Here is a 24,698-nt window from a genome sequence, read left to right as displayed (position 1 = left end):
CACGATCTCTGCAGCAGTCAGTATCAGCCCCTACCCTCCATCCTCACCAGATTTAAAAGGCCACTGGCAGTGCCAGGGAGAGGCCTTCCTGGGCTGCTGGTGTGTGGAGGATTCTGCTTAACTGACCTCACCCAGCCCCTGCCATCTCCTGGGTGGAGTGCTTGACTGCTTGGCTACTAAGTGATCCAAGGACATGACACAAGGATTTTGCTGAGCTGTGTTCCCTCCAGGTCCCGGCCTCAACTGACTTGCAGTTTAATTGCAGCAGAAACGTGGCAACCCAGAGGAATCGAGAACCGACTCCGTGCGCCAGGCTGTGCTGGTCTCAGTCGTCCCGTGTTAGGCCTGCTGGGGACTGCTGGCATCCAGATACAACAGGGGAGGCTGAACTGACTGAGTGCACATGACCCTTTGGGTGCAGAGGGCTGGGGCAGTTTGGCCTCATCCTTGGGACCACCCATTATGCTGTGGTGGAGCCCGGGGTACAGGATCACGTATTAGGAGACTTGGGATTACCTGCCCTTCCAATGAGGGGGTGCTGGACCAGGAGGAAGGGGGCACTGCAGGCTAGAGTGGCCCATTCCTCTACCTGCCCTGCTCTCAGGTAGCTGCGCTCAGCCGGTTCCCCCTTGATGGCAACACTGGCACAGGCATGGGGAAGGTCCAGGATGAAGGGTACTTAATCTGGCACTCACAAGCCCTACGCACCAGCCTCCCAGTGTCTGTGGCCCAGTCAAGTCCCTCCTTCCCTTTCCTGTCAGAATGAAGCCCAAGGGTGAGACTCAGGAATACAGACAAACATTCTCTTTATTGAGCTACACATGAATTTTCCATTAGTCAGAGAAGTAGACTGGCAGTGTGTAAGATATCACAGAAACCTCACCGATTGGGAATAGAAAGGCTTAGAAAGACCCGTGGGCTTTTTTTTTCCTTTTTTTTTTTTCCAAGTTTTTTTTTTTTCTGCATTTTAAATTTTTTGTATTTTGTCTTTTTGCCTCTTTATCTGAAATGGCTGTGACTGGTCTTCTTCAGCAAATATTGTCTTAAAAGTGAACCGTGAAGAGGTTTGGGGTTTGGATACTAGTCAAAGTAGAAATGACATTGGACTGATCATGAGAACTGTGGCTTTCATGTAAACATTACATTCCATCTTTTTTTTTTTATTTTTTTTGTTTTTGTTTTTTCCATCTTGTGGTATTTAAAAATTTTTGTTTTTTTTATCTGCAGCACAAACATCCCCACATGAGAAAGAGCGAACACAGGTCACTGAAACAAAGGAAAAGGTGGAGGGGTGTGCGCATGTGCACACACACACACACACACACACGGAGCATCCATCTGAGAGACGGAGAAGCGAACGTGTCAGCAGGAAAAACCACAACCCGGTTCCCAAAGACTACGAAAGCTGATCTGGTGTGTAATGCATAGTGCTCATCAGGACAAAAAGAAAACCAAAACCTAGAACAACTAAAAATAAAAAATGATAAAGGGACTCTGTAGGAAGGGAGTGAGGGGAAAACTGTTTTCTACTGGGCTCTAGTTATGTATATGTTCTGTATCCTTTGGGGGCGGCTACTGGCCAGTGAGAGCTGTGCTTTATCTGTACAAACCCCGAGTGAGCGTGTGGTCTGAGTGGCTCGGGGCTGGGCAGCGGGGTGCTGTGGGCGTGGAGGCTGCACTGGGAAAGCAGGCCTGAGCACACACCCGGGAACCAGCGCCCAGGGTGTGGACAGGCGGCACCTCTGCAGGTGGGTGGGGTGGGCGAGGCTGCAGGCGTGTGTTTATTTCACAAAGGAAAAAAAAAAAGATGGATGAGATGGTGAGTTTTCCTTTATCCTTTTTTTTTTTTTAACACTACAAAGCATGTGAGAAATGTTCTTCCTTTCCTTTCAAATTCTAAATGTAAAGACTCAAACTAAAGCCGGATTCTATAGCATTCTAGAGAAGTACACAGCCGTCAGTCACTCTGGGTCGTAGGTTAGACAGGGGGCTTGATACAGAAAGGCTGTGTGTCTTAACAAAGGCCAAAATGTCATGCTACCAGGAGATCGTCAACAGCAAAGAGTCCGTGAAGCAGTCTGTAGAGAGAGAGACAAGGGGTCCAGTCGGACCATTTTCCTTGATTTAGAACACCAACCAACCAACCGACCGAAAAACCCTCCAGCGTGTTTAATGACGTGGGGGTGGGGGCAGGATGGGGCAGCATTGCAGGGGGGATCCAGAACCCAAGGGAAGCCTTGCCCGGGCCCCCCTGGGAGGCCTCAGCCCAGGGACCTTGCCCCAGCCGTCTTGGAGGGGGAGTCTGAGGAGAGGCTTCAGCTCTGCAGGTGACCCTGTGCTGTGACGGCCCCTCCGCTCAGCTGCATGTGGGAAGCAGACCAAGTCTCCCTTTTCTCTGACTCTTGCCTTGTTAACATGAATAAAGAAAACTCAGGAGACAGTGGATTTGTCGGAGCAATGATTCTTCTAAATTCTTGAAGTTAACAACCTCCGCCACCCAAAAGAGAAGCATCCTAAAGTTTTCTCTTGTTGCAAAGTATGGGGCAGGGAGACATTTGGGGTGCGGGCCATTTTTAAAAAAAACAGTTTTGGAATTCACACAAGTGCAGGACAGAACCAAGAGCACACAGCCTGAGCAGGTGGAAGCAGAGAAAAGGCTGGACTGAGGCCAGGGCTTTCCTTGCCCTCCCCCTGCTCACAGAAATGGGTGGGTCTCAGAGCGTGAAAGCATGTGGCTATTCTTAAAAGGACGGACTCCCAAATCAGGACTTGTATCGCAGTGCGTGTCTATGTGTGTGTACGTGCGTAAGCGCACGCTCAGGTGCTGTCCCAGGAAATTGATGAGCAATGGAATGGTGGTCAGTTCTGTCTGAAGCTCTTTCTAGTACAGACTAAAAAAACTTTAATATATATATTTGTCTATATATATAAGGTTTGTTATGCCTTTTTGGAATTTGTTTACCAACTTGCATTTGTTAGTGGGGAGGGGTGGGGTGTGTGTGTATGTGTGCAAGCTTTTCTGTGAGTGCTGGAATCATTACCAAATAGGTTGCTATACAGGACAAGAGGTCAGTACAAGCCGCAGCCCCGGAGGTTGTTGGCAATGATGATGTCGGTGACGGCGTCGAATACCACCTGGATATTATTTGTGTCTGTGGCACAAGTCATGTGACAATAAATTTCTTTGTTGGGTGAGCGGTTTTTGCTTTCAAATTGTGCTTGGATGTAGGCGGCGGCGTCTTCATAGGTGTTGGAGCCTGTAAGGAGACACAGCGGGGTGGGGGGAGGGCCTGGTGAGAGCAGGCTTGGGGGTGGGTGGGCTAGAGACTCAGCCGTGACCTTCTCCAGGAGGCTGCCTGGGGCCCTCCTCCAAGGCAGAGTTGCAGCTCACGTTAAAAACCACACACAGCTGAGCGATCGCCTGGCTTTCCCAGGTCTTTCCCTCTGTGTTCACAAGCGGTCCCCCCACGGGCCCTGGGCAGACAGTGGCCACAGGCTAGCCCTCCACCCTCTAGAGGAGCACTCTGAGGCCTGCAGGTCTGCCTTTCACAGCACTCAGCCCTGGTCCAAACCAGTCCTGCTGCTCCTGCTGCAGCTGTTCCGGGTGGGGTGGGGGCTCTGGGCGTGCGGGGTGCCATGCCTACACTTTCCTCAATGCTTCCTCCACCGGTAGGGCAGGGACTGTCTTTAAGCAGTCCCCATGCTTAAAGTGAGTGACCAGGACGGGGGCATGGGTACCCTCCATCCCCAAGTTGGGAAGTTTGAGGGGCTGGTGGTATTATAATACTAACTGGGGCCCCACTGGCCCCCCAATTCCTCGGATGCTCCTTCGGTCCTGGCCAGGGTCTGGTGGGGGTATCTGGGTGACGTAAGGACAGTTTGCCCACGAGCTGCAACCCAAGCCCCATGTCTCTATTCTGTAGTTTTCTATCAACATTAAAAAAAAAACATGGACCAACCCAGAACTGCCTAAAAGCCTGTCCAAGTATAGTTGCCCCATTTTCTTCAGTGCCCCTAGGAGCTGGCCAGCATGGAAAGGATACAGTCTGACGTTAAGGGTGGGCGGCTACACCTCCTCCACCCGCCTTCAGCTGCTCTAGTCTCCAGTGAGTCACAGGGGGATCTGCAACTTGGGCGCTGGCAAGTGTCTGCAGCCAGATAATTAAATGTGAGGGGTCAGGGCTAAGGGGTGGGGACACCCCTGGGTGGGGGTCAGGGCGGAGACCAGCTCCAGACAGCCCACAGGGCAGAGAGCCTCAACTCCACCACTGGCTGGCCACCAGTGAAGCGTTAAGTTGGGGGCAGCTCAGGGACTAGACAGCCCCAGGGAGGACCCCACCAAGGGCCCTCCCATGCAGAGGGGGCCAAGACGGCACCCGTCAAGGTGAAAAGTGCCCAGGAGTGACTCTGAGGGTGCCCGTTCCTCCCTTCTCAGCGTCCACTGAGTCCGTGCCCTTACACAGCCCGACGATCCCTCAGAGCTCCCGAGACATATCCCAACACCAGCTGGTTTTGTCCCCACAGGCCTAGGCACCCCCAGGGGCCACCTCATTGACCATTTGTCACCTGTCATGTTCTCCGAACTCAAGCTGGATCCCTCTGGAGATCCTGAAGCACTCAAGTGTTTCCCAGAGTCAGACTGACTTCACCTGGGTGTGCCCAGAGCCCCACACAACCCGGCAATGAGCCTGACCACTCCTCAGGCTGTGTCCTGAATTGGGCTCCAGGGGCACCTGGTCCCTGGGGACAAGGAAGAGCCCTCGGAGGTGGCACTGGCTTGAGAGGGCCTGCCGAGCCCCATCTAGTGACCACAACTTTCTGAAGACCCAAGCAGTCCTGAAGGTCCTCGCTGGGGCTGGGAGAGGTGGCTGCCAAGAGGGGATACGGCCTGGCTCACCCCACCCTGGCCCTGCCCTGTGCCCTCCTGGACTTGGCCCGCCCGCAGAGGGCACCTCAAACACGGCCAGTCCCCCCATTCGTGGTGTCCATCCTCTGGATGGTACTGAGGTGCTGATGGCAGGCGTGGAGCAGGCCTGGCACTGGGTGCCATCCTCTCCATTCCTCCCCACGCTCCCCCCAAGCGGTGGGGGTTCCTGTCTACTGTGGGGCCCTGATGATGACACACACACCGGCGATTAACCTGCCCCAGGTTGTGGTCTGGCTCCAGAGGCTGCTTCAGCCTCCCTACAGCCTGGGGAGGGCGGGTAGCCGGCAGGTTCACACAGGGAGACGGGCAGAGCTCAGAACAGTGCACCCTCCTCCACACCCAAGGGTGAGGGCGGACTCGCCCCAGTAAGGGAAAAGGTTGGCGGGGGTTGGGGGCAGCATCCACTGCTCCTGGAATAGGGCTGGGTTTGAGGACCCACGTCACCCTGGGAGCTGAGCCTCTGCCCTGGGGCTGGCAGGGAGAGGGTTCCCGACTGAGCCCCACGAGACACATCCTCTGCTGCCTCCTGAGGAGCCTCTAGAAGCTTGCCAGTCCCCAGGGTGACAAAGGCTGGGCTCTGGCCTCCCATCAATGCTGCTCCAGCCTTTAAGCAGCAGCTCAGAGCTGGGCCACCCTACACAGCCAGCCTCCATCAGCTGCCAGAGACAGCCTTATCACAGGGGTGTGTGACACACTCCCCTGGAGCCAGCTGGGAAGGAAAAGCCCCCGAGAAGGCGTGGAAGAGAGGCAGACAGGAGGGGCGGGAGGAGGCCTGCAGAGTCGGGGTGGTTTGATTGGGGAAAAGCCCAGGATGGAGGGAGAGCAGGAGAGGGTAGGTGGGATGCTGGTGGAGGTGGGGAGCAGGGCTGAGGCGGCCCAGGCCCCGCTCCTCAGGCACGCGTGCACCCTCTCTAGTGCAGGCAAATGGGCTGTGTGGCCCAGCAGAGGCCTAGGGCAGGAGTTAAGGAGGGGTGCTGGGGAGATGGGAGGCCAGGACGAAAGCAGAAGGGGAATCGGGGTCGGTCCGGCCTCCCGATCCTGCCATGTCCCTCCGAGTCATCTGGTCTCAACATGCGTGCATCATGAAGGTTCATTTCCCACCACGCCCAGGGCAGCACCCTCGCCTCTTCTAGCCCCACCCCACCTGCCAGATGCCCGGGAGACGTGGGTCCCTGGCAGGCCCACGCGGCACCCACCTGTGTACTCGGGAAAGCAGATGGTCAGAGGTGACTTCTTGATCTTCTCCCCAAAGAGATCTTTCTTGTTGAGGAAGAGAATGATGGAGGTATCGATGAAGAACTTGTTGTTACAGATGGAGTCGAAGAGCATGAGAGACTCGTGCATGCGGTTCTGCAGCCCCAGGCGGGGAGGGGGAGAGAGTCAGACAGACAGCGAGAGGGACAGACAGAGAGACAGGGAAAGAGAAGACGACAGTTAGGCAGGAAAGGGAGGATCAGGGCTACCTGGCAGCTCAGGAGGGGCTGCTGGGCCCCCACGGCTCCTTGGAAGGCTGACAGGTAGAACGTCCTGCACAGCACGGTGCTTCTTGTGTCCAGTGTTCAGAGCAACCCATACCCCCGTCTCAGGGCCGGTGGCAGAGAGAGGACTGGGAACCAACCAGGGCTCCCTGGGAGAGGCTGAGGACAGGGAGACCAACCCTCCCCCTGCAGAGTCCGAAGCCATGAGAGGGTCTCCCTGCGTCTGTGTGGCCTCCAGGTGGGTCTGTGCAAGTGCATGCATGTATTTGTATGTGCATGTGTGTGGTCTCCAGGCATGTGTGTGTGTTGGGGGGATTGCTGGACAAGAGCGTGAGATCTGTGCTCTGGCATTCCGGTCCACACCTTTCCTGCTGGGCCTAACCTGTGGGTGGGGGTGTCCTCCGGGAGCGGAGAGGGGCTCTAGGCCTCTCCTGTGGTCTAAGGGTCATGCCAGACTCCTGCCAGCATCCTCCAGGGACTGGGGAGATGCTACTGCCCAGGCTGCCTGCAGACATGCCTGGGGGATGGCTGCACTCCCTCGGGCTGGGTCAAACTCAACCACAGGTTGGGTCACGAGAGCTGAAAGCCGTGCAGAACTGCTTTGCACACAGGAGTTTGTTTAGCAAATGAACCAAAAGGCTGTGCACTCCCAATCAAGCAGGACCCTGGGGACAGCCTTCTGCCCTGGGCAAGGATGGCCTTATTCTAACCTGTTTCTCAGCAGCCCCTTCTCTATGAACTAACCCATTTATGCACGGGAAGGTGGCTCCCTCGTGAACTACTTCTCCAGGGGAAGGGGGACCCCTGTCCGATCCGCAAGCCCAGCTCCGTGGGTCTGCAGCTCAAGCCCAGGAGTAATTCCTGGCTGCATGCTCCCTCTGAAGTAAGACGACTGAAGCAAATGACCGGAGAGCAGAGCAGTGGTGTGGGCGTCCTTGGGCGTTATCCCCGGAGATAGACGAGCAGGCAGTGGAGCTGAATGGGCTGCTTGAATGTGAAGTGACCACCACCTGTCACCGAGTCCCACTCTGCCAGCTCTTCCCTGCCTCATGTCATTTAACCCCATTAATCCTTAGGGGACACAGAGGTGACAGGGCTGGGACTGGGAAGGACAGAGACGTGCCCCCAACTCTGGGCCAGACCACAGCTTCTGCAACACAATGGGTCTCTCTGGCCAGTGTGAGTAGCCTGTGGGCTCCAGAATAAATGGTCAGAATAAACGGCCGGCCCTGTGTGTCTTTGGTCATCTCTTGCATGGCTGGGTTATTATCCTGGTGACCTGGAAGGGGTATTGGCACCAAACCCTTGTTCTTACAGCCAAAGCCAGTTGGTGGAGGGGGCAGTCTCGGGTCTCAGCTGCCCCTCAGGGGCCCCTAGACAACAGTTTTACTGTAGCCTCTGGGACGCGCCACACAAATCCAGCAGACTCCTATGGTCTTACTACCCTCCTGGCCTCAACCAGTCCATTTCCTACTCAATCCCCCACCCGGTTTCTGCCGGTTGGTCACTGCACAGTCACACTCGAGTGGAGAAAATGTGACACCTCCACCTGGTGCCATTTCAGTGGAGCCTGTTCAGAAGGGGGCAGGCGGAGGCTTCCTGGGAGGTCATGCGGATGCTGCGCGGGGCCAGGGCTGGGAACACCCAGGGTCCCCAGACCACCAGGGAAACAGAGCAGAGCCGCTCCAAGCCAAGGATTCAACAGGAAATGCCTCCCCACCACACAGCAGCACCTGGGCCTACAGCTGCTCAACCACAAGCTGGAAGCCCACGGCCAGAGGCAAGTTCCCACCTCGCTGCCCAACTAGCTCAACTTGATCTATAGACGTGGCGGGGGGGCATGTTGGGGACACATGCCCATGGCACTCCCAGGAACAGAAGAGGCCACCAGGGAGACCTGAGCTGAGAGTGGGGACTCTGAGCATAACGCACATGGGCTGGGCTGAAAGGTCTGGAGGCCGCCAAGCGTTGGTCCAAAGGAACAATTCAGGCCAGCTCCCGGCTTCAAGTCCCACTCGGCTAAGGCTCGGCCTCTCCCCGCTCCGGGGCTGCAGAGAGGGCGCTCTTCCCGCTCACACCAGCGGGGTCTGTGCGCAGCCCTCTGTGGGGCTGCAGGAATGACCAGCACAGGCTCCTGCTCGCAGAGAGGGCAGTCTAGTCGCGGAGAGAAAGTGCACACACGTGAAGAGGTCCCGGTTCCGAGCGAGCGAGCGAGCGAGCGGCACAGAGCAGGAGAGGGGCCCGCAGGCAGTGAGGCTCCCCGTCAGACCTGGGGAGTGAGCCTGGACGGAGGGAGATGCAGGGACGGTGGTGGGGAGGGGAGGCGCCGGCGCTGAGACCCTCTCCTCACCCCACAGGCCTCACCACTCATCATTCTGAACACACTGGAACCCACTGCCAAGGAACCAAGAGCCCAGCCTGTGCGTACATGCTTGCCCAGAGAACATGGATGCCAGAACACATTCAGAAGAGATGTCAACATTTGAGAGAAGAGAAGGAAGCCAGGGGTCACAGCCAGGCAACAGCACCCACCCCAGCTCAGTGTCATCTTCCTGTCTCTCCCACTCACCAGCAGAGTGTGGCCAGTGGCCGGCGCCAAGCCCTCTGGATAGACAGGGCAGCCTCTGCCCTCACCATACCCCCTGGCGCCTGGAATCCCCCTGCCCTGTCCCACTGTGCCCTCTGCCGGGTGGCCCACAGTCCAGCCCCAGGACATGGGGTGTGCGGGGCGGTGCCCGGCGGAAGCAACTTGGGCACTGATACAACACACCACACTCACACTAGAAAAAGCTGGCACTTTTTATTAATGGTAGGTGACTAATAAATACATTACGGCAGCCAATAAATTATTACAATGACTAGAGATTTATTAAACCAAAGAGTCACTCTTCTTACAAAATTACAGTTAATAAGGGGGGGGTGGGGGTGGGGCTGGGAGGTGGGACCACTGTACCTAAGATAGGAGGTTTGCTAAGGAAGGAAGGGGGTGCCCAGGTCCACCTCTGCCGGGCACAGGAGGGGAGGATGCAGGGGGACCAAGGCAGAGGAGACAGGGAGGTGAAGGGCCTGGCTGCTAGGGGAGGTGGCAGGTATGGGGGTGCAGGGGCGTGGGGGGCAAGGAGAGGACAGGCCACAGGACAGCGGTGCTTGTGAGCCGCTGGCTCTGCAGGGAACGGGCTGTGTGTTCAGGCTGGTGGTCTGAGTGCACAGGGTCTGGGTGGGCCTTCTCTGCTTCTGCCCAGGCCAGGCTCTCCCCTGACAGGGGCCTTCACCTGTTGGGGTGGGGTCTGCCTGGAGCCCCCAAGGGAAGGCCTTACTTTGCTTCTGGCCCAGAGGGCTGAGACTTGCCTTTCTGGGGGTGGGGGTGCAGTCGGGGCAGCAGCTCACAGACCCTGTTCCTGATCTGGCTGTCCTGTCTGGTCTCATTGCCGTGGGCAGCTGGACCCTTCTCTCTGTAGGCCTGTGGGTTGATGTCGGGGGGACTATCTGGGGGATGCTGGCTTCTGGCACCCCAGGTTGAATCTCTGGTGGCCCTGGAGCTGGAGCCTCGGGCCTCAGTTCCTGAGAACTGCCAGGCTGTGCCCGAAGGCATCCAGAAGGCTCAGGAAAGGGCAGGGGCCACCCACGGAGGCTCCGTGTGCCCTACTCGCAGAGACGGGGCAGGACACTGCCTGGTCTGGAGAAAAGGCTGGGGCCCGGACTGCAGTGGATTTACTCACCAAGAGGCATGTGCTTGGCCTGCCCTGGGTCAGGCCAGAGAAGAGGGAGGGGCCAGGAGAGATGTGGGCCAGAGTGGAGAACCGGCAGGATCATGCACCAGGCAGAAACTGTCCCAGGGCAGGGAGGGGTGAAGCCAGGGGATAACCTCTCCCCTTGCAGGACTCTCCCCGGCAGAAAGGAAGGGCCTGGGCAAGGTGATGCCTGGGTCCTCCCCGCTGGGGAGGGCTGTTTAAGGACAAGGCTGTTTAAGGACAGCCTTGTTGTGGGGGCTCCAGGTAGGGAGGGCACTTGTGGAGTCACAGAGGACCGTTGTGGGGGCGGGGTGCCTCCAGTTTCTGTCACTGGGGCGTGGAGCTGGGTATGGTGGGGGGGGGCGCTGGGAGGCCCAGATACCAGGGTATCCCAGCACCAGATACCAGGGTGGCTGTCTGCCCGAGCTGTGCCTCTACCCCCATCTGGCCATGGGCCCCCAGGCTCTGCTGCAGCCAGACAGGACAGGAGCCAGGGTGCTAGGCCTCTAGTGCTCCATGGAAGGACGCCCCAGAACCGTATTGTCCGAGCTGTTGGCGAGAGGCCCCGAGCCGTGCTGTCTGCTCAGGGCTGGGGCAACCCTGCCCCCTCCTCAGGGCAGAGCCCACAGGCTCCACCGAGCCCATCCGCGGGCCTCAGGCACTGCCTCCTCCAGTCAGGCCAGAGCGCCTTGGGGCCTCTCCCTGCTCTCTGTGGGAAGGCCAAGCGCCCGCTCTTTCCGGGGCAATCGGCGCAGGACACAGATGCTGCCTACAAATCCAGACGGCAGGTGCAGCCTTCACGGGCTCGGCGAGGGCACCCCTCCCAAAATCAGGTTATCTTTGGCCTGATGACCAGAGGCCCTCAGAGGTCTGAAGCATGGCCTCTGGTGGGGCACACATGGGGCCACCCAGTCTGGTCACTCGTAACACCGCCCCCCAGCACCCCCACACCCACGACGGAGCCAAAACTCATCTGTCACCTCAGCTGCTCCTCCACAGGGTGGAGCTGCCTGTAACGATGCGGATGGGAGATGCAGTGGACAGGAGGGAATTTCAGCCCTAGACACCTGCTTCGTGGGGGCTGTGACTAGACAGCCAGGGACCCCTGGGCAGGCCAGGGTCAGAGGGCAGGAACAGCACAAGAAGCTGAGCAGGGTAGAGACAGGGGAGGCCGCCCAGGGGACAGAGGGGCAGGAAGGCCCCAAGCAGCCTACTCCCCAGCTTCCTAATGCTGCAGGCAGGGTGGGCTGGGGTCTGGGGCCCTCCCACCTGCCTGCTGCCCAGGACAGCTGGTGACCGCCATCTCTAGGATGACGGCCTTAGAGATGGGGCTTGTCAGCTGTTTTTGAGCCTGGGGGTCATAGGGCAGACTGAGGGGCACAGTTGGTCATACCCAGGGTGGTGGTGCCCGGAAATAACAGTGACGTATTCAGCACTGGGCAAGATGGCCTGACAGGGCTGGGCTGCCCACACGGGATACGGAGGCATTTGGTTCCAGGGGCCTGATCTTTGCCACGACCCAGCACCCGGTACAAGGCACAGCACACAGCAAGGCAGACAAGACCGAAACGGACCTGGGCTGGCAGGGTGGCTCCTGTGGCCTGGATGCTTGGCGAGTTCCATGAGACCAGGGGCAGCAATGGAGAGCCAGGTGGGGGACGGGGCTCAGCCACCCCTGCGGGCATTTGGCACTAGGGCAGGTGCCCTGGCTCTCCCATGTACCACCCAGAGCTCTGCCTGTGGGAAATAAGAAGCCCAGGGCTCCTGGCTGCAGGGCAGTCGGGGGCTGCGCTGGGAGTTCAGGGGTCCTGCCTGACCTGGGACCGAGCAGAGCCCGTGTGGGGTCTGGAGGAGCAGAGGGCCTGAGGAGGGAGGAGCTGGAGCCCCCTCGAGGGGTAGCCCCTCTCTTCCCATAGGCACATATGTCTCCCTAGGCAGAGCCATCGTTCAAGGCACAGAGCCACCACCCAAGCACATGGGGTGTCTGCCAGGCTGTGGGTTGGCAGCATCAGCCAGCGAGGCGCGCCCAGGAGAGAGGGGGTGGTGTGTTCACCATCCCAGGCAAGCCAGGGCCTGAGTCAGCAGGAGGAGTCACCCCACCCTTTTCTGCTCAGGTATCTCAGGAGCAAAGCTCCTCCAAGGGCTCTGAGGACTCTTGGTCCAGAGGAGGGGACTGGGTGTGTGTGGGCCAGGCTGTACCCCTCACAGGGCACTCCAGTGTGGTGAGCCTGTCCACGTGCCTTCCTCTGCCCCCTGAGCTGGCAGGACCCCAAAGGCTGCAAACAGACTCTCCTTTTCTTCACCAAGACAGGAGGAGGCTGGGACACTGGCCACAGGGGCTGTGTCCATACCTCTCCCGGGCCTCCTCCACCCCAGGCCTCCTGGGACCCCGGCAGGTTTGCACTGGATTCATCCTGAATTCAAGGCAAAAAAGCATATCCGCTCACACTCCAGAGTGGCTGCCCGAGACCTGGCTGAGGGCAGAAGTAGAGGAACCACCCTGGGCCTGCAAAGGTGGGCTGTGAGGCCCCCACGGCAGTCAACACAAATGCCACTTCCCCTGGGCCTCCCCTCCCCACGGCCTTCCTCCACCGACCTCTGTCCAGGCACCGCGGGACTCGACCTTCCCACCACCCCCCACACACCTCTGCAAGAAGTCAGTCTCAGGAGCATTTGCAGACCTACAAGAGTCGGGGGTGGGGGTTCCCCAGGAGGGTGCTGGGGAGCCCAGAGAAGGAAGGGCTGGCGTCCAGGGGGCAGAGATCCAAGGGGAGGAGGAGGGAGGCAGTGGCTGAGGCCTGAGCACCCTCAGACCCACACACGGCTGGTGGCCTGGTCCCACCCTGGCTTTTTGGTGACGGAGCTGCCCTCAACCAGAGAGACCCCAAGAAAAGCTGAGCAGTGGCTCCCACCGCCCCCACCTCTGCACAGCCTCAGATGATAGGAGGAGACCCCAAGACTTCGAGCGTGAATCATCGCACAGAGCACACACCCACTCCGGCGGCCTTGACCCCACAGCCCTGTCCCCCAGGGAAAAGACCCGGCGACGAAGCAGAGGCTGGCGAGTCGCCCATCGCGGCAGGTGTGGGCACTCGGCCTCCCGACCGGCCCCGTTACCACGTGTTCTGGCGTCTGGGGCCAGGGTGGCCAGAGGGCGCTTCCTGTCCAGCCCCCCTGGTGCCAGCCGCTGGCGCTTCCTTGTCAAGGGCAGAGAGTGGGCTGGGAGGTGGCGGAGCGTGGGCTCCAGGGTGGGCTGGGGCAGCAGGGCGGCAGGCGGCTGGGCAGCGGGCCGGGGCTCAGTAGAGGCCACAGCCCCGAAGGTTTTTGGCGATGATGACGTCCGTCACGGCGTCAAAGACAAACTGGATGTTGTTGGTGTCGGTGGCACAGGTGACGTGGGTGTAGATCTCCTTGTGGGCGGACTTGTTCTTGCTCTCATACTGGGCCTGGATATAAGCCACGGCTTCTGTGAAGGAGTTGGGGCCTGCGGGAGAGACCAGGTCGGCAGCTGGTGAGGCGAGGCCCCCACCCAGGTGCCAGTCAGGCCACAGGCCAGGGAGTGGACACCGGGGGCCCCTTAGTGACTCCCTTGCAGGAGGAACCTAACGACAGCTCAGCGCAATCAACAGCGGGTTATGAAATCCAGTCTGCAGCTCATGTCCAGTTTAAAAACAATGAAGGAAGCGAGAGCGCAGACCTCAGTGGGCCTCACCGGCACTAAGGCTCGGGTGCTGTTTCAGGGAACTCCTGTTTCAACTTTTATAGATGCACCTACAGGTTCCTGACGCAAACAGGCTTCCTTCCTGGGGGTCCTGCCCAAAGAAGCCTGAACCAGCGCTCACAGGGGATCAGAAGTCTGCCAGCCCCTGCAGGCTGTCTTCTGCCAATGGCCACTCCTTGGAGCAGATGGGTATGCCCTTGGCCACTGCTGGGCAAGCCGGTGGACACTCAGCAGCACCTGCGAGCTGCCCTGGCCTCTTTCCTCTCATCCCCTCCTGCCTCCTTGTCACGTCCACCTTCCAGGGCTGAAGAACTGTCTGGCCCCCCGACTTGCTGCCACACTGCTCTGTGGGGTTTCAGGAGAGCAGCTGCTGTTCAGGGAGGAACAGAAGGGACTCCTGGCTTTGCCTGAAGCCTCCACAGGCCCAGGCAGTGTTGCCAGACCCACCAAGGGAGGGAGGGAGGGAAGGAACGGGCTGGTTTGGAGCCGCAGTGCAGACCGGAAACCCGGGAGGGGCACGTCTGCGGGGATGGGGGGTACCTAGCCCCTCGGCATAGGGGCACAGACCACCAGGCCTGGCCTGGAGGGCCTTCTAGACCACAGCTCTTTCCTAAATCTGTGCTGGAGGTGAGGGAGAGGGTCCCTGGGACCTCATCAGCCCCAAACTGGCCTTGGTGACTGACTCCCTTGCTTCTTGCTGCCCTGTGGGTCACAGTCTCGGCCACCTAGGGCTGGATGCACGGACCCTCCACAATTCGTATGTGACTAAACAGAGGCCGACTGGTGTATGCACAGGGTACTGAGCCCAGCCCGCCTCTGGCCGTGTGCTGCTGGGGTCTGGCCCGGGGGGCTGTCAGCCGAATCTCAAGGGAGGGGAGAGACAGTGAGCTGCACCACTTGCCCAGCTCTGAGCCGTGGCCCCCACGTCCACTCCTGGGGAGTTGGGGTTCAGCCTGGAGGCTCCCCTACACCAAGCTGGGACTCTGACTCCCTTTGTGCTCTCCAGGCTGGGGGCTGGGCAGGCTGGAGATGCCCACTTCTGCTTCCACTTGTCTCTCTGACCAGGCCCTGGCCATCCTGAAGAGCCAGTGGGCCTGTGGGCTACTCCAGCCACGCTGCTGCTCCACAGGGGCCTGGTCAGGCTGCCCGCCCACCCACAGCCAGGTGACCCTGCCACAACTGTGACAAAGGTGGCCTCTGCCGGCCACGGCGTCCTCTGCAGGGAGGTGTGAGCAGGACCGTTCATGAGGCTCTCGCATCCAGTAGGCTTTTTGACTCATAACTACCCATGTGGGGGTGCCCTCAGGGTACTTCTCAGTTGTAATCACGGTCACAAAAGTGTGTTCAGTGAGCGCTTACTATGCGCCCACTGCGATGCTAATAAGCTCATTCCTGCTCACTTTGTCCTCCTGGCAACTCTGGGAGGAAGGGATCGATAATCACGGTGATTACCCATCTCACAGATGTGGAAACTGAGGCTCTGAGAGGTTGTATAACCTGCTGTGAGTGGCAGAGTGGGGGCAGGAACCCTGGGCTGTCTAGCTCAAAGCCCCATTTTCACCCCAGCATCATCTTGGTATTACCACTGTACTGACAGCCTCTACATACAGACGACCGAGCTGAGGTCCAGAGGCTGCCAGGGTCAAGGGCTTGTAAGTGGCCACGCCAGGATTTCAGCCCTGCTTCCACTGACTAGGAAGCCCAGCTGGCTGCCCCGGGCCCCTTGCTACAGCACATTACAGGGAGGCAGGGGACCCGCCTTCGGCTCTGTGCTGGATCCTCTGGGGCAGAGCCTGGTGCATCTGCAGCACATGGTGAAGGGGGACTGAGAGGCCCCTGCAGCCCCTGTGGGAAGCGGCCATCTCTACCTGTGTACTCCGGAAAGCAGATGGTGAGCGGGGACTTCTTGATCTTCTCTTCGAATATGTCTTTCTTGTTAAGAAATAGGATGATGGACGTGTCCGTGAACCATTTGTTGTTGCAGATGCTGTCGAAGAGCTTCAGTGACTCGTGCATGCGGTTCTGCAACAGAACGGAGGAGAGGCGAGTGAGGCCCATGCGGCGCCCGGGGCCCTGACCCACCGCGGCCAGTGACACAGCGGGACAAGCAAAGGGACGGTCTGCCAACACAGCTGAACGCACCACCAGGAACACAGACGCGAGGACCCACAAGGACAAGGACCTGGTCCCTGCTGCATTCGACACGCGGGTGGGGTGGGGGTGGAGCAAGGAGCAGGGCAGGGCAGGGGAACACTGCCCCTTCCCCAGAGAGGGCTGACCCGGGCGGGGGCAGTGAGGTCGCCGGAGGACTCCAGCCCACCACGGAGGGGACATGCACCATGCACGCGGGGGCAGGACCCCGCCACCCTCCACAGCCCACGTGGGACCCCGGGGCATGCAGACGGCACTACAGGGGGTCGCACTCGGCTCCACCAGCAGGGGCGGGAGGATGCACGCGTTCAGCTGGGGAACATTAACCGAGGACTGAGGCATCCTCGCATTAATCCAGAGTTGGAAGCAGACACCAGGGGGACAGCGTCGGGGGAGTGCTCTTGCTGTGGCCTTGGTCTGGTTGGGGACCGGGTGGGTTGCCTGGGCCGTGGCTGGGCTGGGGGCAGCTCTGTGTGAGCTGCTTATCGAGACTGTTTTCCCAGTAGAGGGGCCAGAAGAACCCCAAGATGAAAGCCAACAAAACAGATTAAAACAGAGAGGAAGATAAAAAACCCAGAAAACATGAGAAGGAAAGAGGGGAAAAAAACCCCCAAAACTCCAAATTAGTTCAACCAGTCTCAGGCCAGGAAGTCCAAGCTGATCCGTCTGGGCCCCCAGGGCAGGCTCCAGAGACCACGGCCGCCCCGGGGCTGTGGATCGTGTGCCTGGAGATGGAATGCAAGGTAAGGCGCACCAGCCTAGGCCGGCCGGTGAGGAGGGTGGGACGCGGGAGTAGGGGCAGGCTTCACAGCAAAGTCACCCGGCGGTGCCCTGGGAACCTGCTGCTTTCAACTCTTAGCTGACGGTCTCAGCTGGAAGGAGGCGCTTCATACCTGCCCGACTTGCAGCGTCTCTCAGAATCTGCTCATGGGTTTGGCCTTGGTTTGCCAAGTTAAGGCCCTGCAGGCGGCGGTGACGGTGCTGCTGCTGAGAAGTTGTGGCAAGTGAGGCCCAGGGCCGCGGGGGTCCGGGCTGTGGCGGGCAGGGTGGCCGGCTGGTGGGCGGGCAGCCACCAGCCCCATGGCTCCTGGCCAAGCTCCAGGAGCCCCCAGACACCTTTTTCTCAGGCAGCCCCAATTCTCACCCCGGCCAGTCTGGGCTGAGAGGGCGGAGCAGGGCTGACCAAAGAGAAAGGTGGATGACTAAGGATGGGTCAGCGGCTGGAGCTCTTGCTCCCGGGGGCAGCACGTGCGAGTCCCACCACTTGGCCTCAAGTGGAGCTCCTGGGCAGAGTTGTGTTGCAGTTGCCATCTGCTACGCGAAGGGTCCCGAGCGAGCGCAGGCACTCTTACAGCCCCCAGCCCCAGGGGTCCTCAGAGCCGCCCAGAGGCCGCTCGCCGTGGGCTCCACTTTACAGAGGAGCAGGTGGAGCAGCCGCCACGCTCCCACGGTGCCAGCGGTGGCGCTAGACCCCGGGCTATGTCCACCAGGCCCTGGACACACAGGCAGGGCGCTATTCTCACTGGCACCATGGCAAGGAGCCGCCTCTGCGGGCTCTTGTCGAGTGGTGATGCCAACGCCCAAGCTCTGGAGAGGCTGCTGTTCTCTCCCGGGTGGAAAGGAACCCAGGAAGAGCCCATTCGCGACCCCACACGCTGTGGCTTCCCCAAGGTCCTCGGACCCAGCCTTTGTGAAGAAGGGCAGGGAAACGGGGGAGAAGGAGCCGAGGGAGAGGATGGGAGAGAGACAGTGAAAGTAGGAAGGCGAGGAGGAAGGCGCTCCAGAACAGGCCCTGATCCAGAGCGAGGGCTGGCAGGCCGGCAGACCGGGAGGGCCGTCTGAGCGTGAGGCCCCGTACCTGCCGGGTTCACCTGAGGCCTGTGGGCCACAGAGCTTGGGACTCCGTGGCTGCCAGATCTGCTCCGAGGTCCTCCGCTCTGCCCATGCTCCGGAGGCCAGCGCGCGCCCCTTCCTGAGAGGGACTTGGGGCTTGGGATTGAGCCAGACGGGTCCCCAGGAAGAGGCCTGGGGCCCTCGACACTCCACTGCTTGGTTTTCTTTCAAATTCAGGGCAGAATTGGCTTCCTGCACCAGCCCTGCTTCCCACTCCCAGGCATAGCAAGGAGAAGAGATGAACCAAATGGAGCTCAGACCACACGGTGGCCAGGTGGACTGTGAACAGTGGGTCCAGAAGCAGGGTCAACAGTGGATCAGTGAGAGATGTGCTGGGGTGGTCTCTGTGCGCGGTGCCTTATGCGGGCAGCGGGAGCCGACCTGGCCTTCAGGATAGTCAGTGGGTCCAGGTCTGGGGGTCTTACCCACCACAGCTCCTGAGGCCACTGAGAACAGTGCTGGCGTTGGAAAGAGCCGCACAGCTGGGGTCCCAGAGCCTCGCCCCAGAACACGGCAGGGTTTGTGGGGCTCCGCTGATGCCCCGCTCAGACGTGTTCCAGGGACCAAAGAAGAAAGGGCAAGGGGGACAGGCCAGCATGCAGCGCGAGTCCTGACGGCCCACCCGGCCAGTGGCTCCGGCCCCATCTAACCACAGCACCGTCACTGCATAACCCCGACCTCTCAGAACGGCGGCGCCTCCTCCCATAGCCCAGCAGACCTTAGTAGCAGCCCCGTGGGACCAGCAGGCAGGACCGACGATGAGACAGACCCGGAAAGAAGACAGCCTTGCTCAAGGCCCACCGTGATGACCCCAGTCCCAAAACCTCAGCGCCAGGGCTCTGTGCCTGCCTGCATCACACACAAGAGCTCATGATTGCCAAGGATGTGACCCCACGGCCCAGAAGCCCCACCTCAGCGGGTGCTTGTCTCCTGAGACCCCACCAGGCCCACCTCTCTGTGGGCAGCTCAGTGGGCCCCCAGCTCAGGACAACCCCCACGGACGACACGAATACCAGCCCAGGGCTGCTAAGCCAGAGACGGTTCCAAATCCTTGAAGATTCTCACCCCACTGCCCACACCCCACCAGGCGGGTATAATGGTTACACCCCTAAGACAGAGAGGGTGCTCCCTGAATCCAGCAGCAAACCAGGGCCAGGCCCAGAGAAAGACAGCACCCCTGCAGAGAGGGCCCCCCTCTGAAGTTCCCCCCAGCCTGGCAGTTCACCGAGGCCCAGACTGAAGACGCAGTGACGGAAGGTGGGAACCCGGGCTGGCGCCCTCCAGGGGAGGGGCCTGTGCCCCCCGACCCCGTCACTCACCATGAGCCCTGGTCCATGGCCCAACCCTCTGCCAGCCCCGTCCACTGCTCAGGGAGGGCTGTCGGGGCTAAGAACTGCTATTTCTGTCTTACATACATTCTTGCTTGACTGCACCCTGGTTTCATTTAGGATTTGCTTAACTTGGTTCTGACCTGACGGCTTCTGTGACTCTGCTGTGTTTACTGAAGAGGCTCTTGCTGCCCGACCCCTGGCATCTGCACACAGCCTCTGAGCATGGGGCCCACGGCTGCCTTCACTGCACTGGCATCATGAGGCAACTGGCTGAAGTCAGGAGAGAGGTGGGAACAACCTAGCCAAAAAAGGAGCCCCCTACCGCCACAGCCGGCTCCACCCGAGAGCCACCGTGGGCTGCTGAGGCCGGGCGGGCGGGGGCCACTCACCGTGGTCTCGTCTTCGTGGAGCACCTGGTCATAGCCGCTGAGCGCGACACAGAAGATGATGGCCGTGACGTCCTCGAAGCAGTGAATCCACTTCTTGCGCTCAGACCGCTGGCCCCCGACGTCGAACAGCCTGTTGGGAAGACAGGAGAGCTGCGGGTGGGGGTAGGGAGACCCCAGCTCTACACCTTCTGCCCAGAGCGGTGAGTGGGAGAGACCGAGGGACTAGAGCACAGGGGCATCTCGTGGGGCTGCCTGGCCCATCCCTGCCTTCCTCGGGTTCAGGGGAGGCCTCAGGCAGCCTCACGGGGATGGAGACAGAACCCCAGCCCTTTGTCTGTGTGCGAGCAGGCAGGGGCTGGGCCTCAGGCTGGGCAGGGCCAGGCAGCGGCCCCACACGGGTCTACTGGTCTACTGTCCCAGCCATTCTGGCCTCTCCTCCTGCTCCACCCAACACCCAGAAACCACACCTGGGAGGCAGCTGGAGGCAGCTAGGGGCACCCAGGCCTCAGGGCATGCAAGCTGCCCCAGGTGGTGCTATGACCCCTATGGTGCTCAGACCCTGGGCCTGAGCTGTGTTCTGTGCTGGGGAACAGACTTGCTCCTCCAGGCCTCAGTTTCCCCTATATACCTGGACAGGGTGGGCCAGCAGATCTCCAAGCCCTTTCCAGCTGTGAGATGACATGGGTCCTTGGGTCACACAAAACACGTCGCTTAGGTTCTCCCGCCCTTATTCCCCATGCCTCTACGCCTTCAAAGACCACCTGGGTGATCCACCATCCTCCCCCTCGGAAGTCACGCAGGGACAGGACTCCCTTCTTTTGTCCTTTTGAATCCTCCCTGTTCCTCAGAGCCCCCCTCCAGGACGCTTCTGCCAGGAAGCCTCCCTGCTCACCGCAGCCCCCGACCTTGGTGGCAAAGAGGCGCACACACAGGTCCCTTCTCGCATCCAATGCTTGTCCCAACTTGAGAGCTCCCCGAGACAGGAATGCTCCAGATGAGCTGAGGCCGAGGCAGGGGTCGCCCGTGTCTCGGCACCCTCTCCAGGGCTGGGGAGTCTCCCTGGGCCTCACCTGAAGTGGAGGTTCTTGAATGTGAAGTGGGTTTCTACGATGCCGGTGGTTTTGACCCTGGTTCGGAGGATGTCCTGCTCGGTGGGCTGGTAGTCGGCGGCCCCGATCCGGTCCAGGCTGTCCAGGTAGCTGGGGACGGCAGCACACGGGGACCGTGGACCAGGTGTGGGCATTGCCCTCCCAGAGCGCCAGCCCCGACCCAAGCCAGGGAGGGATGGCATCACCCGTCCAGGGCCAGGCATGGGGTGGAGCTGAGGAAGAGATGCTCATGAACCGGCCTCAGGTACTCAGAGCCTCTGACTCAGACCAAGGGCTTCGTGCACGGTTCCAGGCTCGCTCAGACAAGGTCAGACTTTTCAATGAGACTAACATGTTTATGGGCTTCCCAGGCAGTGCTAGTGGTAAAGAACCTACCTGCCAATGCAGGAGATGTAAGAGACTTGGGTTTGTTCCTGGGTTGGGAAGATCCCCTGGAGGAGGGCGTGGCAGCCCATCCTAGTATTCCTGCCTGGAGAACCCCGTGGAAGCCTGGTGGGCCCATAGGCTCAAAGAGTCGGACATGAATGAAGCAACCCAGCATGCACACATGTGTTTCTAACACTGTCATTTCTTCATCTTAAAATAACAACGGGCTAAAGTTAGGTTTTAGTCTTTTTGTGCATTATCATGTTCCACCCTTAATTTCTTAAGGTAAATGTATTATTTCCTAGATTAGAAAACTCAGGTTTTCTAATGAAGGTGAGTGCCTGCCCAGCCCTGAGTCAGGGTTTGGGATCCCACTTCCTAACCATACCCTGCAGTGCTTCCCAGAGGCCCTCTGCGCCTCCACCCGCCTCTCGCACTCCTCAGGTTTACCAGGGGGCTGTCACATCTTCCCATCTGATGCTCCTGGGAAGCATCACAGAAGCACCAGAAGCCACACAGACAGGCAGGGGCAGGGCCTCACTGGGACCTTAGGCATCATGGCTCCTGCCATGCCATCACTTGCCCTGGAGACAGACCCGGCCTGTGCATTTGGTCCTCCAAGGCCACACGCTGGGAAGGCTTTAGGGGTTGGTATGGGTTAAGGTTTGAACCCTAAGCCAGGTTAGGATCCAGGAAACTAGGAAGGAGGGAGCTCGCTCAGACTGGCAGGAAGATTCAGTGACCCCCAGGGCCAGCTGGGCTACCCACGCCTGTGCAGGGAGAGTCCCACGCAGCCCACAGGGAGCAACCACGAGCGTCTGAGTCATGGCGTGATGTGGGAGTCCCAGGTTGTGCAAGAGGGGCCAGCTTCGTAAGCACCCACTCTAGACCTGCTGGCAGGGCGGGGCTGGGAAGGGCAGACGCCTCACCAAGGAGGGTGTCCACTGGTAAACCAACAATCCAAGCTGCCTCAAATCCTTATGAGAATTCTCCCTAAGTAAACATAGCTGATGCTGGTCCCAGGTTCAGGAAGGTGAGCTTGAAGCCACACTCCTAGAAAGGGGACGACACTGCTACGGGGGTCAAGGCTGGGTCTGCCCGACTCCAGAGCCAGTGCTCTTACACAGGCCTCCAGGCCTCCTCTCTGCCGTGGAAGGAGGGAGGCTGAGATGGCAGAGCAGACCTAAAAGCCCTGGCCACCATGGAGCCTCCTCGCCAGGCCCATGGGCATGTGGGTGGCCTTCAACCTCAGCCTGGAGCAGGTCCTCCCAACCTCTCTGTATGTGTCTCTCCCCTGCCCACACTGCCTTTGCCCAGAAGTGGTACCAGTTTCAGGAGCCTCCTCCTCTCATCCCCAGCTGGAGACCTGGGCTGGGAGCCTCTGGTCTTGGCCCCATCCCAGCTCGGGAACCCTCCTTTAGGCAGACAGCCTGGCCCTCCCTCTCTCTGCTGGGTGAGCCTCATGCAGGGTGGCAGCCATGGGAGGGTGGAGGCTGCGCTCAGGGGACTGTGTGCCTACTGTGTCTACTGCCTGCCGACTGTCCCGGGTGCTTTGGGGCCCTCCCGGAGCCTCTGTTTCTGGGGTTGTGTGTGCATGAGGTAATTAGCAGAGAAGTAAGGAGAAGGAAATGGCAACCCACTCCAGTATTCTTGCCTGGAGAATCCCATGGATGGAGGAGCCTGGTAGGCTACAGTCCACGGGGTCACAAAGAGTTGGACACGACTGAGCGACTTAAGCTGTACAACACGTCAGGAGGTGGTAAGTGTCAGGAGGGAAGACTCAGACTATCAGTAGGGGAAGGCCGCCTGGGGGCCGCTGTTTGGTATCAGGTGGCTGGTGAAGGTTCGTGGAGCAGGACAACATTCGAGAGGAGACGGAGGGCAGTGAGGGGATGAGCCTCTCGTGGTCCAGCAGAAGGACCAGTTGGTGCAGAGGCCACACCTGGAGGAGGAGCCAGGCCTGCAGGCGTTGGACAGGAGTCAGGGAGAGGCTGTGCACGGGGCAGGGCAGGGCAGGCAGCGAGCAGTGAGGCTGCAGAGGGTGACGGAGGTGATGGCACAGCAAGCGGGCCCCTGAGCTCAGTGTGAGTGCCTGGGCTTTCACTCTGGAGGGCTCTGACCAGAAGGGTGCTTTGCCAGTCACACCTCTAGTGGGGACCCGGGTCTGGGGAACAATGATCCTCCCAAACTATGGAAATAACTACCTTTTACAGCCCTGGCTGGCGGGTGCTGGGGTTTCTGGGCTTCCGGGACCCGTCTTGGAGCCATCGTTCAGAGGGGAGATGGAGTGCCGGCCATGTTCAAAGACCCACGACAGAGGGAGACCTAGGCCAGATGGCGTCCCCTCGCCCTGAGCCCTGGAGCCTCCCAGCAACGTGAGAGGCCGGCTGGCCTGCCCCCCACGGCTGGGTGGGGACATGTGGCGACTGGGCTCTGGGCCTTGGGGAGCCGCTCACACTGTCTAGGGTGTGAGAGAGTGTGTGTGTGTGTGGGGGGTGTATATGTCTAGGGTGTGAAAGAGAATATGTGTGTGTGTGAGGTGTGTGTGTGTGTGTGTGTGTGTGTGTGAGGTGTGTGTGTGTGTGGGGTGTATGTCTAGGGTGTGAGAGTGTGTGTGTATGTGTGAGTGAGGGGTGTGTGTGTGTGTGAGGTATATGTGTGTATATGTGTGTGAGGTGTGTGTGTGTGTGTGTGAGTGGTGTGTGTGTGAGGTGTATGTGACAGTGTGTCTGTGGTGTGTAGGTCGGGTGTGAGTGTGTGTGCGTGAGGAGAGTGTGTGGTGTCTTTGGGTGTGAGAATTTGTGTGTGTGAATGTGTGTGTGTGAGGTGAGTGTGAGGTGTATGTGAGAATGTGTGTGTGTGAGGTGAGTGTGAGAGTATGTGGTGTCTGTCTAGGGTGTGAGAATTTGTGTGTGTGAATGTGTGTGTGTATGAGGTGTATGTGAGAATGTGTGTGAGGTGTATGTGAGAATGTGTGTGTGAGGTGTGTGTGAGGTGTATGTGAGAATGTGTGTGTGTGAGGTGAGTGTGAGAGTATGTGGTGTCTAAGGTGTGAGAATTTGTGTGTGTGAATGTGTGTGTGTGAGGTGTTTGTGAGGTGTATGTAAGAATGTGTGTGTGTGAGGTGAGTGTGAGAGTATGTGGTGTCTGTCTAGGGTGTGAGAATTTGCGTGTGTGAATGTGTGTGTGTGTGTGAGGTGTATGTGAGAATGTGTGTGTGTGAGGTGTATGTGAGAATGTGTGTGTGTGAGGTGTGTGTGTGAGGTGTATGTGAGAATGTGTGTGTGTGTGAGGTTATGTGAGAATGTGTGTGTGAATGTGTGTGTGTGTGTGTGAGGTGAGTGTGAGAGTATGTGGTATCTGTCTAGGGTGTGAGAATTTGTGTGTGTGAATGTGTGTGTGTGTGTGTGTGAGGTGTATGTGAGAATGTGTGTGTGTGAGGTGTGTGTGAGGTGTATGTGAGAATGTGTGTGTGTGAGGTTATGTGAGAATGTGTGTGTGAATGTGTGTGTGTGTCTGTGTGAGGTGTATGTGAGAATGTGTGTGTGTGAGGTGAGTGTGAGAGTATGTGGTGTCTGTTAGGGTGTGAGAATTTGTGTGTG

General features: G+C 59.2%; 1 protein-coding gene across 3 annotated transcripts in view; it reads right to left on the bottom strand.

Moving 5' to 3' along the window:
- Positions 1–560: 560 nt before the first annotated feature.
- GNAO1 (G protein subunit alpha o1) overlaps positions 561–24,698 on the bottom strand; it is a 181,413-nt gene continuing 157,275 nt past the window's right edge. Inside the window, exons 5-9 of one of the 3 annotated variants that reach the window (XM_005899868.3) lie at positions 20,692–20,820; positions 19,622–19,751; positions 6,124–6,277; positions 3,042–3,257; positions 565–2,078 (exon numbers count right to left, since the gene is read on the bottom strand). In XM_005899868.3, coding sequence (XP_005899930.1) covers positions 3,070–3,257; positions 6,124–6,277; positions 19,622–19,751; positions 20,692–20,820 — 601 coding nt within the window. In that variant the 3' untranslated portion in view covers positions 565–2,078; positions 3,042–3,069. The other 2 variants (XM_070388407.1, XM_005899867.3) reach the window with 2 other exon arrangements.

This window comes from Bos mutus, chromosome 18, assembly GCF_027580195.1.
Source record: "Bos mutus isolate GX-2022 chromosome 18, NWIPB_WYAK_1.1, whole genome shotgun sequence".
Lineage (NCBI taxonomy): Eukaryota > Metazoa > Chordata > Mammalia > Artiodactyla > Bovidae > Bos > Bos mutus.
This window is presented reverse-complemented; position numbering and strand designations above follow the sequence as displayed.